The sequence below is a fragment of the Tetrao urogallus genome, assembly GCF_951394365.1.
Source record: "Tetrao urogallus genome assembly, chromosome: Z".
Lineage (NCBI taxonomy): Eukaryota > Metazoa > Chordata > Aves > Galliformes > Phasianidae > Tetrao > Tetrao urogallus.
The window spans coordinates 66,111,868-66,125,925 of NC_136816.1; the positions used below are offsets into that span (position 1 = coordinate 66,111,868).

At 53.2% G+C, this 14,058-nt stretch overlaps 1 protein-coding gene across 1 annotated transcript; it reads right to left on the minus strand.

Moving 5' to 3' along the window:
• Positions 1-321: 321 nt before the first annotated feature.
• On the minus strand, positions 322-1,437 carry LOC306956980 (avidin-like; the record flags this gene model as incomplete). Its single annotated transcript, XM_079548321.1, has 4 exons — positions 322-412; positions 502-622; positions 1,071-1,275; positions 1,360-1,437. The coding sequence occupies 4 exons, from the start codon at positions 1,435-1,437 to the stop codon at positions 322-324; spliced, it is 495 nt and encodes a 164-aa protein (XP_079404447.1).
• Between the last annotated feature and the right edge of the window lie 12,621 nt (positions 1,438-14,058).

Genomic DNA, 14,058 nt, shown 5'->3' on the forward strand with positions numbered 1-14,058 from the left:
GCACACCCCACTCCTGCACTTGGTATGCAATACGGCCCATCTTCTCTTTCTCTTCCCTTTTGGCTTCCTAAACTTCCTTCCCAACCGCTTCCCAAATGTGTGCAGTCTCAAAGGCATTGAGCAGTGCCTGTGGTGGCACAGGGGACATTGTGACGCAAGTGTCATTGCTGGCACTGCCACGCCATGGGGTGGGGGATAGGCAGAGGGGACAGGTGGGGGAGAGGAATTGGCATGTGACGGGGGGATATGGGAGCCAAAAGTGCAGCCTGAAGGGACGTGGCACGAGGCAAAGCTTTATTGGGAGGAATGTCACAAGCAGAGTCAGCACTCCAGCATTGTTGCTGACGTGGGACTTGTGGGGCCATCCACGTTCTTCTCTGTGTGCAGGCGAGTGAATCTGTTGTGGCCAATCCTGTGGGGGACAGAGGGGACATGTAAGGTGGTACAGTGCACAGCCTCTAGGTCACTGCCTGGGACACTGTGCCTCTGCTCTCGGCTCACCTGGTGGCATTCCAGTCATCGCCAATGTTCCTAACATTTGACCGCAGCAGCCATATGGTCTTCAGGACCTCCTCGCCATTCTCGTCTATGAAGCACTGACCCGTGAAGACAGTGGTGGTCTCTGTAGGAAGAGGGGCAGATGAGGGGAGTGGGGTCATGAGCTCCACACAGAGCAGGGCAGTGCCAGAGCCATGGTCCCTCTGCCCTGGGGACAACTCATCTGAGCTCTCCCTGCCCCTTGGGGACATCCCCAGCACCTCCCCTGATCCTGGGGACGAGGATGGTGACAGCAGTCCACAGTTCTGGGAGAAGAAAGGGCTGCTGGGAACACAGCAGGGATGGAGCAGCACTGGGGCCATGAGAGGCAGGGCATGACTGGGGGGAATACGGGTATGGGTAGGAAATCGTCACGGGCATCACAGAGAGGAGGAGAGATCATCAGGGTCACCATATAGAACTGGAGGAGACCAGTGGGGACATCGTGGGGAAGGGCAGGAGAGCAAAGGCGATGTCACAGGGAAGGGCAGCAGAAAAACAGGGACAAGGCAGGGAGGATGGGAAAGAAGCACCTATAAAAGTCCATCCGACCGTGAAGCCAAAGGTGGGCTGGCAGACCGTCATGTTTTGGATTCCAAGCAGCGGTGACCTCCTGATCTTATTTGGCATGTCTGCTACAGCTGTGAGGTAGGTGCCTCTGAACTCGCCCTTGTCATTCACAGTCTCGATGGTCATGTTGGAGCCCAGGTCGTTGGTCCAGTTCCCGGTCAGCGAGCACTGGGATGAAGGGGAGGACTCAGTGCCGGGCAGGAGGCAGGGGTGGGCACCTAGGGGCACCCTCTCCCAGCCCCATCCCATTACCTTTTTGGCAGAGTGTCCGGGAGCCAGCAGAGCCAGGCTGAGCAGCAGCAGCAGCAGGGAGGAGGTTGCGTGCACCATCTCTGCAGCAGGTGGACAGCCGGGTGTGCTGCTGGCAGGACTTATTCCTCCTGCACGCTCTCTCGCCTTTTTATTGCTCCCATCTCTGACTCTGCCCAGTGTTATGCAATCGGGGTGAGCCCACATCCAAATTTTCCAGTTGTGGGCACAACCCCAAAATTATGCTGGCAGGTCTTTTAGGAAGCTTGCAGGGATGGGGTCAGGAAGCCCAAGACCCGGCTGGAACTTTGGAATATCGCCTGAGGACGAGGTGATGCATGCTGAACGGTCCCCACTGTGCAATAAAGTATTGGAGATAAGAAATACGCCGTGCTCACTGAGGGCTCCTGTCGTAGGTCGTGCAGGCACTGAAGACGCAGGGCTGCTGGGTAGAGTCCTATGTGACGACTTGCAGAAACTGCTGAAGAGAAGGTGAAATGGGACAGGGTGCAGAAGTGGAGGCCACCCAACTGGCTTTAGGCATTGCTGAAAATGAGAAGAGGCCAGAGCTCTACCTCCGCACTGACTCCTGTTTGGTGGCCAGCAGCCTTTTGGAGCGGCTAAGCAATGCAAGCAAAACAACAGCCTGCACAGAGGCAAACCCATCTGGGCTGCTGCAGTGTGGAAAGACACTGCTGCCCCGGGAGAGAACAAGGCTGTTTTTCAGTTGGACCACTGTAGAATAGCAAAATAAGCGGCATGGTTTAAACACCCGCCCTCACCTTTGCACCTTCACACTTGAATATAGCACTTGATAATAAGCCTTAAGTAGCTCCTGAGTGGGGGGAAGCTAGCTGTGACCAGGAGTCACATCAGGTGAGAAACCATTGTTTCTGCTCATTGAGAAAGGGGAGGTTCTGCGAGCAAGCACAGCCCACGCTTCCCATAGGGCACTACATCTGTGCGTGTGGGAGCTGGGTCCAGTGGTGAGAACTGTGAGCTCTGCTCCCTCAGGAGATCGGCTTTCCTTGGCAATCTCTGAGACCACAGGCTGAAACATGGTCTCCTCTAGACAGCGGGCTCATTCTAAGAAGACCGTGGCGACCCAGACGGAAAGCTTACAGAGAAATGTTGCTGTTCAGGCCTCTGGCTGGCGGGAGTGCTGGAGCCTACTTCTGCCCGGGGAGAGTGGCAGGGACTTCACCTGAGCGAGGTGTGAGCAGGTGGACGAGCTGCTCAGCCTGGTGGTGGAGCTCAAGGATGAGGTGCAGAGACTTAGGACCGTCAGGGAGTGTGAGCGGGAGATCGACTGGTGGAGTGGCTCACTGGCTTACCAGAGGGAAGGGCCCCTGGAACAAAACCCCAGACAGGTGGTGGACCCCTGCCCTGTCACAGTTGGACAGACTTCACTGATGAGGAAGGTTGGAAAAGAGTCCCGACTCGGTGTCACAAGAGACATCCCTGCCTGCCTAGCCCGCCTCCACAACTCCCTCTAAGGAACAGGTTGCAGATGCTGGAAGCTGAAGGGGAGGTGACTGGAGAGCTGATGCAGGATCAGCCTAGGAGAGAGCCCAGGTTTACAGTTAAGAAAGAATGGTGGTCATGGTGGGTGACTCCCTTCTCAGAGGAACGGAGGGCTCCATATGCAGACCTGACCCGGGCTGTCGGGAAGTGTGCTGCCTTCCTGGGGCTCCGGTCAGGGACGTAACCAGGCAACTCCCCAAGCTGGTTGGGTCATCTGGCTCCTTTCCGCTACTCGTAGTTCAGGTGGGCAGTGATGAAAATCACTCAGACAAGCCTACGCACCATGAAAAAAGATTCAGGGGTTTAGGGCGTTTAGTCCAAGGAGAGGGAGCTCAAGTGATCTTCTGCTCTTTACCTTCAGGGCCAATGAGGGACTCCGAGCGGGAGAGAAAAGCACAAGCAATGAATAATTGGCTTGGAGGCTGGTGTCGAGCCAGAAACTTTGGGTTCTTTGATCACGGGGCAGTTTACTCGGCCCCTGGCCTGCTGTCTGCCTGTGGAACCCACCTATCTCAAAAGGGGCATGGATTACTAGCGAAGGAACTAGCAGGGCTTATTGAAAGAGCTTTAAACTAGCTATGAAGGGGGAAGGGGACAAAACAGGCCTCTCAAGAGATGAGCCTAGGGGAATGATGCTTGAGCAGGGACTGAGGCAGATGACTCGTCTGAAATGTGTCTATACCAATGCACGCAGCATGAGCAACAAGCAGGAAGAGTTGGAAATGACTGTGAGTCAGGCTAATTATGACCTTGTTGCTATTTCCGAAACGTGGTGGGACTACTGCCATGACTGGAGTGCTGAGATAGATGGCTACAAGCTCTTCAGAAGGGATAGAGGAGGAAAGAAGGGTGGTGGTGTGGCCCTTTATATTAAAGACTGTTTCAGGTAGAAGAGCTTGGGGCTGGGAATGATAGAGTGGAGTGTTTATGGGTAAGGACCAGGGGGAAGGCCTGTGGGGCGGCATCTTGGTGGGGGTCTGTTATAGACCGCCTAATCAGGACGAAGAGTTGGATGAGGCATTCTATGAGCAGCTCGCGGAAGTCACGCGATCGCCAGCACTTGTTCTGATGGAAGACTTCAACTTCCCTGATATATGTTGGAAATATAATATAGTGCAGAGGAAGCAGTCCAGGAGGTTTCTAGACTGCGGAAGATTGCTTCCTTACGCAACTGGTAGGAGAGCCTACCAGGGGCAGTGCCCTGCTGGACCTGGTCTTCGCTAACAGAGAAGGACTGGTGGGAGAGGTGAAGGCTGGGGACTGTCTTGGGCAGAGTGACCACAGAATTGTAGAATACTCCATTCTTGGGGATGTCAAAAGAGTGACCAGCAAAACTACCTTCTTGAACTTCCAGAAAGCAGACTTTGACCTGTTCAGGGCGCTTGTAGCGCGGGTCCCTTGGGAGTCGCTTCTCAAGGGTAAAGGGGTCCAGGAAGCCTGGACGCTCCTCAAGACCAGAATCTTAAAGGTCCTGGAGCGTGTGCAGAGAAGGGCAACAAAACTGGTGAGGGGTCTGGAGCACAGGGCTGATGAGGAGCGGCTGAGGGAGCTGGGATTGTTCAGTCTGGAGAAGAGGAGGTTCAGGGGAGACCTCATTGCACTCTACAACTTCCTGAAGGGAGGCTGTGGTGAACAGGGATCTGGCCTCTTCTCCCAGGCAACAAGCAGGACACGGGGCAATGGCCACAAGTTGTATCAGAGGAGGTTTAGGTTGGACATAAAGAAGAACTGTTTAGGTTGGACATGAGGAAGAACTTTTTCTCTCAGAGAGTGGTCAGGCAGTGCAATGGCTGCCCAGGGAGGTGGTGGAGTGGCCGTCCCTGGCAGTGCTCAAGAGGCATCTGGACGACGTGCTGCGTGAGGTGGTTTAGTGCTAGTGGTGGCAATGGTGATGAGGAGACAGTTGGACTAGATGATCTTATAGGTCGTTTCCAACCTTGTGATTCTTTGATCCTATGATAACTAGCAGATGGATTGGGCCTCCAGAATTCAAGGGTTTCAGGTAGGTCTGGACTGGTGAAAAAGACTGAACTACTTGTAGCTCAGTGGGCTCCTGACATGTCAGGCCATCTAGGAAGAGATGCAACATACAGATGGGCGTGGGATCGAGGGGTGGGCTCATCCATGGACACTGTTCCTCAGGCTTTCTGTGAATGTGAATGACGTGTGGCAATTATGGAAGTCAAGTGCATAAAGCCTCTTTTGCACGGTGGGTGATGGCTGAGATCTACGGTGGATGATGGCTGAGATCTACGTATGGGGAGGTCTGGCAGCTGGATTTTATCACATTTCCAGAAGCCTGTCATGGCAGGCACCACGTGCTTACAGTGGTGGGAGCAATGATGGGATGGCTGGTAATGCATCCTGTGCTCCGTGCCACTGCCCAAAGCACCATCCTGGGTCTTGAAAAGCAAGTCTTGTGGCAACATGGCACCCGAGAAAGAACTGAATCAGATAATGAATCATTTTCAAAACAACATCATGAACACCTGGGCCAGAAAGCACGGCATCCACACATCCCTTATCATGTACAGCCTCTGGGAATGATTTGATGGACTGTTAAAGACTACCCAGAGAGCAATGGGTGCTGGGACACTCATACATTAGCATACACGCTTAGCAAAACCCACTCGCTTAGTGGATCCATCTGCCAGCCGAGCTGGTCCTGCCCAATCAAATGTCTTACGTACTGCAGAAGGAGATGAAGTCCTGCAGTGCAGGTGAGGGCTCACACCTGCCCCAGGACCCCCTGCACTGCAGGAGGCTGCGAAGGGCGCAAAGCCCACCTGCACATGGGCTCCTTTTGCTCAGGGCTGGCGTGCGGGTTTATTGTAGAATAGCAGATTGGCTTTTCCTGGAGGAAACAATATTGTTTACAGAAAAAGAAAAAATCCCCAAATATCTTGGGTGTCATATTTTAATGCCGATGAATATCAGGAGTTGTCCTGGGGCTCTACAATCCCTATCATTGTGAATTTTCACACTTTCCTTCCATAACATTGGACCAAGGAGGTGGATGTAACTCGGTTTGCAGTGCGTTTTCTCATAGGTTCAATGTAGTTCCCTGAAACAAGTGTGTTTTATTTCTGTGGCCATCAGCCTATGGCCTCATGGTGACCCATGTACCAGGAAGCACTCCCTTTCTTGTAAGGGAGAAAAGGCAGCAGTGGTCTGTCTTTCCCTTCAGCCTCACTTCTGAGCTCCGATTGCAAACCTGATCCCAACTGTAGGAGTCTAAGCTGCTACACAGACTGGGGCATTTCAGAGGCCGCAGCAGTACCACGGGGGGAGGGGGCTTTCAACTCAAAAAAATGACCGTGCCTTCTTACCAGATTTACATAAGATCTCTCCTACCAGAAGGAAATATCCCTCCATTCACAGTCACGCCTCATTCACATCTTTGCTTTTTGGCTGCCACACATTAGAGAAAAACCACTTTCAGAGATAAAGAACAGGAAGAGTAAAATGGCTGTAAAACCATCAACAAGGCAAATAGCAACCCCAGTAATGAGGGCCAAGCTATATTATATAGCAATTAGCATCACACTGCTCAAAGCATTGGCTGTTCTCACCCAACATGAAGTCCCCTTGAGGCACACACAGGATGTTCCCATCCTTCCACATCACCCACCACGTGCACTCAATGCCTTGAGCAAAAGCAGCCCCACCGGTGGCAGGAATAACCCAGGCTGTCCTGCCCGGCACGTTTTTCAGGTGCACTGCAGGGACTTCATCTTCTTCTACGATCCATAGCATGTTTGATTGGGCAGGACCAGCTCGGCTGGCTGGTGGATCCACGAGCGTTGACTGAACAGGTGGGTTTTGGGAAACATCTGGGGAGGGACACTGCAGGGATGCTGCACGAATAACCCCAGCCTTCCGCAGGCTGTGATGGAGACAGAGCTGAAGCTCATTGAGAACAGGGGCATTGCTGACCACAGACATGATACGTGAGTGGTGAGCGGGGTCAGGAGCGCAGGACAGGAGTGTGGACTCGGTGGTGAGGGGCAGAGGAGGTAGGTCAGAGCATGAGATATATTCGCCAGGTGTCAGTGGAATTCTGAATATCTCCAGAGAATGACAGTCCACATCCTCTCTGGGCAGCCTGTTTCAGTGCTGTGTCACCCCTGAAGTAAAGAAGGATTTGCTCGTGTTCTGATGGAACTTTCTGTGTTCCAGTTTGCGACCACTGAACCTTGGTCTGTCCCTGGACAATGCGGAAAAAGCCTGGCCCTATCCACTTGACTCCCACACTACGTATTTGTAGGCATTGATAAGATTCCCCTCAGCCTTCTCCACACTACATGGCCCCAGGTCTCCCAACCGTGCCTCCTACAGGAAATGCTTCAGGCCCCTCATTATCTCTAAGGCCCTCTGCTGGACTCTCTGCAGTAGTTCTCAGTCTTTCTTGAACTGGGAAGCCCAGAACTTGACTTGGTATTCCAGACGTAGCCTCGCCGGGGCAGAGGAGAGAGGAAGGATCACCTCCCTCGACCTGCTGGCCACGTTCTTTTTAATAAACCTCAGGATACCATTGGCTTCCTCGGTCCGAAGGCACACTGCTGGCTCATGGCCCACGGCTTGGCCTCCAGGACCCACAGGTCCTTCTCTGTAGAGTTCTTCTCAAGCAGGACAGCCCCCAACCTGTACTGATGTGTGCGGTTATTCCCCACCCAATGCAAGACTCTACACTTGCCGTTGTTAAATATCAGAAGCTTCCTCTCCACCCTGCTCTCTAGTGTGCACAGGTCTTGCTGAATGGCAGCACAGCCTTCTGCTATGCCAGCTGCTTCTCCCAGCTTCATATCGTCAAAAGATTTGCTCAGGGCACATACTAATATCTAATAGGCAATTAGATGGGTCAAAAGTGATTTCCCCTTGGTGAATTCATGGAGAATTCTGTTCTCGATAACCTTCTTCTCTTCTAATTGCTTAGAGATGGCATTCAGAACACGCTGTTCCACTACCTTCGAGGCACAGAGGTGAGGCTGACCGGCCTGTTGTTTCCCAGTTTTGCCTTCCTGCCCTTTTGAAAGACTGGAATGACATTGGCCTTTGGAGGAAACGGTCCTCAGGCACCTCTCCTGCTTCTCCCTGACCTTTGAAAGATGATCAAGAGCACCTTGACAGTCACTTCTGCCAGCTCCTTCAGCACTCATGTGTGCACCTCATTGGTGCCCATGGATCTGTGTTGAGTTAGCCTAGATGACCTCTGATCAGATCCTTCTTGACCAAGGGGAAGTCTTCCTTTGCCCATGCTCTTGTCTCCAGGCTCTGGGATTCCCAAGGGGCAGTCTTTGCAGGAAATAATGAAGTAAAGAAGTTGTGCAGCAACTCCGCTTTCTTGGTGCCCTCCATTACTAGGCCACCCACCTCATTCAGCAGCAGACGCACGTTCTCCCAGTCTTCCTTTTGCTACTGACATACTAAAGAAGCCCTTCTTGTTGTCCATGGCTGGGAGGTCACCCGACTTGCTTCCCAGTGGGCCTCAGCCATCCTTGTGGCATCCCTGCATGTCCTGGCAACATTCCTATTTTCTTTGCAAGTGGCCAGAGCCTTTTCCCACATTCCAGAGGCGTTGTTCTTCCATTAGTGCCTTTCCGTGAGCTTCTTGCTCACCTCTGCAGGCCTCATGCCACCTTTGCCTGATTGCTTAGTCTTAGAGATGCACTCATCCCGAATTTGGAAGAAGTGGTGCTTGAATGACAACCAGCTCTCCGGGTCCCTCTTGCTTGTCAGCGCTCCAACCCATGGGAGGCCTCCAAGCATGTCCTTGAAGAGGTCAAAGTCAGCTCCCTGTAGTCCTGATTGCAATCCCACAAACTGCCTGATTTCTCCCATTCGAGATCCTGAACTCCACAGTCTCACAATCACTGCACCCAAGGCTTCCCCCAGCCTTCACATCCCCAACCAGTCCTTCCTGGACTGACTGGGGAGGAACTGGTGTTTGGAGCAGTAAGATCCAGCAGCATACCTCTCCTCACTGGCTCCTCCACGATCTTTGCCAGAAAGTTTTCTTCCACACACTGCAGGGACCTCCTGGGCTGTGTGTGCCTGGCAGCGCTGCTTTTCAAGCAAATATCAGAGCGGTTGAAGTCCTTCAGTGAAGTCTTCACTGATGCATGCTCATTAAGAGAATGCCGATTATAAGTAATTTATAGGTACTAAAATCGCAACATTTGCTCACTCAGCAACCAGCCATTATTTCTCGACACCTGCTTGATCCTGGATAGAGATAAGCTTGGAAGAAAGATAGAGGGGAGTACCTTGATGCCTTCTTGTTGCATCCCAACCTACCCACAGAGTGAGACAATCCAGCCTTGTGTGGAGGCCCTGGTTTCTTTGAAGTTTGATAAGCCTTCTGTTCTTTTGCTAAGGCTCTCTTATCCAAACAAACTAGCTTTACAACATGCTGTCTAGTCCATGATACTATACCCATACTACATTCAAAACCCATTCACAACATTCAAAAACCACTGCAGCTTTGCAAGCGAGAATTAATCCCATAATTGAACAACTCTATTTCTAACGTACGCCCCGCGCGCCGCCAGCGTCACCTTGGAGGGGAGGGCAGAGCGCCGCCTGGCGGCAGAAGCGAGCAGCGCTGTGTCCCACGACAGCCCTGCGGCGTTCAGCGCGGACTCCTGATCCGCGAGCACCGGCTGCTGGAGACTGGGGGGAGCGGAGCGGCTGTCGGAGCTCCAGGGCCCGACCGGAACACAGCTGCGGACGTAGTGGCCGGGTGCGGCTGCTTGCGCGCCGCACCTTTGAGTCCGTTTAGGAATGTGGCGTTCGGGAATCCTGCTTTTCACAGGTCGCTCTTTGCGGCATGGAGAGCGGCCTGGACACTCGTTGAGTGGTGTCCAGGGCTAAGGGCCATTCTGGAGCCCGGCTTGTTCCTGCACACGCCCTGCCGCCCCGCAGCTCGCACTGGGACCAGCGTCAGAGCGCACGGTGGCTCCCAGCACGCCGGCCGTGCTCACCTTCCTGGGGGCCGTGGGGCCGAGGCCGAGCAGGAGGCAGCATGGAGGTGCTCCGTGGCCGAGCTGCACTCTGCCTGCTGTTGCAGTCCTGCTTGGACCTGTTTATAAGCAGTGGGGGCTGCACGGGGCCCCTGGAGTCCTGCCAAGGGAAATCTGCATTCTGTGCTCCCTTTTCTTCCCCGAAGTGCCTGCGTACCGTGACACACAGTGTGGGGAATGAACAGGAAGAGTCCGAGATCCATGGATGGTCGTAGGGCCGTGATATCTGTTAGAAACTCCGTTTCTATCACACGCCCCGCGCGCCGCCAGCGTCACCTTGGAGGGGAGGGCAGAGCGCCGCCTGGCGGCAGAAGCGAGCAGCGCTGTGTCCCACGACAGCCCTGCGGCGTTCAGCGCGGACTCCTGATCCGCGAGCACCGGCTGCTGGAGACTGGGGGGAGCGGAGCGGCTGTCGGAGCTCCAGGGCCCGACCGGAACACAGCTGCAAAGACGGTGTTTGCCTGTGGAAAGTGGCGGTGTGGTTTAAATCAGTTTGCTCGCAGGCACAATGCTGTGTGCCCGTGGCCCTGCAGCGCTGTGGGTCTTTGATGAGGGTTTTGTAAAGAGAACAGGATGTGGCCCAAAATCTGGGCTGTGCACTGTACTGCTGTAAACCGTGCTGTGCCAGGTAACCAAGGCAGGCACTGTGAGGTTGGAGTGGCCAGGTATTGGCACTGCTGCAGAATAAGGCAGGAGATGCTTCTGTTTGGATGTTAGTAAAATTTTCTTCTCAAGAAGTAGTGGCAGAACAGTCTGCCTGGGGAAGTGGTGGAGTCACCTTTCTGGAGATGCTGAAGAGCCCTGGAGTACTAAGGGACATGCTTAGTAGGCACGGTGGGGATGGGTTGCTCTAAATGACCTTGGTCTCCTTGGCAGGGGGAGCATGGATGTTGCATGGCAGGATGCTGCAGGTATAGCTCACAGGCAATGGGGCATAATAGCACAGCTTGGGTCTCAGAGGTGCAAGGATCAAGGGGGTGGCTACAGCCACAGCACACCATCATGGGGGGAGTGAAACCACATCCTCAGTGGAAGAGGATGGCACCCTTTCAAAGCTTCCCTTCACTGAGGTGCCCCAAAGCACCTTCTCATCTCCAATGCCCCAGCACTTAGAAGGCCATGCCATCTTGCTGTGCTGCTGCTGGGATCCCTTAAGGGTTAAGGCATCGTCACAGCCATCAGTGAGGGCTGTCCTGGTGGAGCACTTGCCCTGGAACCTACATTGTCTTCCAATGCCAGAATCTCATAGAATCCTGGAATCATTTGTCCCCTACCATGAACAGGGACACCTACAGCTCCATCTCAGAGTTGTCAGGTTCTCAGAGCCACTCCACCTTGACCTGGAATGTCTCCAGGGTTTGGGCATCCACCACCTCTCTGGGCAACCAGTTCTGGTGCCCTCACCACTGACTGTAAAAAAACTTCTTCCTTAAGTCCTATCTAAGTCTCCCCTCGTTTAGTTTGAAGCCATTTCTCACTGTCTTATCACAACAAAGCTTGTTCCCATCTTTCTTACAGACCCCCTAATGGGAGGTCTCAGGGCTGCTCTCAGTTCTGCCTCAGCCTCCTCTTCCCCAGGCTGCACAGCCCCAGCTCTCAGCCCGTCCTCACAGGGAGCTGCTCCATCCTGACCATTCGTGCGGCCCTCCTCTGGACGCTCTCCAGCAGGCCCCCGTCTCTGCTGTGCTGAGCACTCCAGCTGTGGACGCAGCGCTCCAGGTGCGGTGTCACAGCGCAGAGCAGAGGGGCAGGATCCCCTCCGTCGCCCCGCTGGCCGCGCTGCTTCGGATGCAGCCCAGGATCCGGCCGGCTGCCTGGGCCGCAGGGCACACTGCTGGCTCACGCCCGGCTGCCATCCACCGGCACCCCCAGGTCCTTTCCGGCAGGGCCGTGCTCTGTCCCTACGTCCCCCGGCTCGTACTGGCAGCGGGGGTTGCCACGACCCGGGTGCGACGCCTCGCGCTTGGATGTGTTGAGCCTCAGGAGGTTCCCCTGGGCGCACCGCTCAGCCTGGCCAGGTCTCTCTGGACGGCATCCCGTCCCTCGGCCGTGTCGACCGCACCGCACGGCTGGGTGTCATCCGCAAACTGCTCAGGGTGCGCTCCGTCCCACTGCCGTTCACTCGTGATGACGTTGAAGGGCGTCAGTCCCAGAGCTGAACCCTGAGGGACACCACAGACTGCAGTTTGTGTAGGATTCTCACCCTGGAACCCCTCTTGTCCACCAGTGCTATTTTCTTGCTATTTGCTTGACATTTTGTCCAGAATGATAGTGTGCAAAGCAGTATTGAAAGCTTTACTGAAATGCAGAAGGATTACATGAACTTGTTTCCCTACATCAACTAGGTGGGTGATCTTTTCCTAAAAGGAAATTTAGTTAAACAGGACTTTCCCCTCATGAACTCATGTTGGCTGTGACCCATGATTGCATTATCCTTCAGATGTTTTTCAGTAGCTCCCAGCATAATGCCTCCATAATTTTAGTAGGAGCTGAAGTGAGACTGACAGGCTGTAATTAGCAAGGTCTTCTTGCTTGCCTTTCTTGAACAAGAACAACATATTCTGGAACAATATTCCCCAGCTTTCAGCCAACTGGAACCTCTCCAGATTTTCAAGACTGTTGAAAAATAGTTGAGGTCTTGTGATGACATTGGCCAGCACTCTGAGTGCCCTGGCGTGGATCCCATTGGGTCTCATGGATTTAGAGGCATCTGTATGGAACAGCAAATTGCACACAAGTTGGGAGTTGGTTGGGAGCTGGTTGTTACTGCAGCCCCGGTCCTCCAGCTCCAGGGGTCCCAGAGCCCATCTTCGGTGTTGAAAACAGACACAAAGAAGCCATTAAAGGTCTCTGCTTTGTCTGTGTCCCTGTTTGCAAGGTGACCATTCTCATCGAGTAATGAACCAACTTTCTCTCTGGTCCTTCTTTCATTGTTAACATATTTAACATTTAGTATTTAAATTTCTTTTTGTCCTGCACAGCACTGGCCAGCTGCAACTCTGACTGAGCTTTGGCCACACCGTTTTTTTCCCTACAAAAGCAAACAGCATCCATGTATTCTTCTCATGTTTCCTGACCTTGCTTTCAGTGGCCTTTCCTTCTAAGCTATTGAAGAAGATCCCTGTTCAGCCAAACCGACGTTGTGGCCCAACTGCTTGGCTTGTGACATTTTGAAATTGCCCATCTCATGGTCTTAGGAGATGGTGCTTAAAAAGTGGCCAGCATTGATGCATCCCAGTGCTTCAAAGATAGCTTCCCAGGGGGCTTCAGTGACTAGTTCCCTGAGTAGCCTGAACTCTGCTTTCTTCATATCCAGGGCTGAAATTTTGGTATCCATTTTCCTCCTAACACCAAGGATTTTAAATTTGACTACTTCATGATCTGTGTGGCCAAGATGGTCATTCCATCCACAAGGCTTCTCAAGCTACGTATCTAGGAGGGAAGTTTTCCTCATTGGCTCCTCTAGTACCTGCACCAGGAAGTTGTCAACAAAGTGTTTTAGAAACCTCCTGAAACCGTGTGGTGTTCCCACTTAACATCTGGCAAGTTGAAGACTCCATAAGGACAACGTCAGTTGATCTAGAGGTCTCTCAGTTCCTGCACTTGTGGTCCTGAAATACCATCCCTGCTAGGAGTGAATCCTGTTTAGCAGAGCTGAGGACCAGGCCCAGGGGCTCCTCCGTCCTCCCAGGACTTGTCCTCTGCTCTTGGAGCCAGGGAGAGCAGCAGAGGAGCAGGACCAAGCAGCTGTTTGTCCCCCGGCTGAGGCTGGAAGTCCCTCACTTCATCTGCTCAGGAGAGATAACAGCTGGATGGAGATTGTGGGTATGGACATGTCAGATGCCAAAATGTTGTGCAGTGAGCTGCTGGGCTTTGAAATGTTGGAAACTGGGAAGCTGGATGCCAGGATGTTCAGTATTGAGACACGAATGGTTGGTAGGAACGATGCCTGCAGAAGGTGTTTTACAGGCCGCTAAGGTAGGGAGCGTCTCACTAACAGCCCTGTCAGCCCGTGCCCTATTTCCTAATTCATGTGAAGCAGATACTTGGACTAAATATTAACTGAAAATGCAAGGAGCTTGTTAAAAGGTAACTCCAGACAGAGCAGCCAAGAAGGGAAAAGGCTGCAGCAGAGCAGCAGTGTAAATGCACTCTG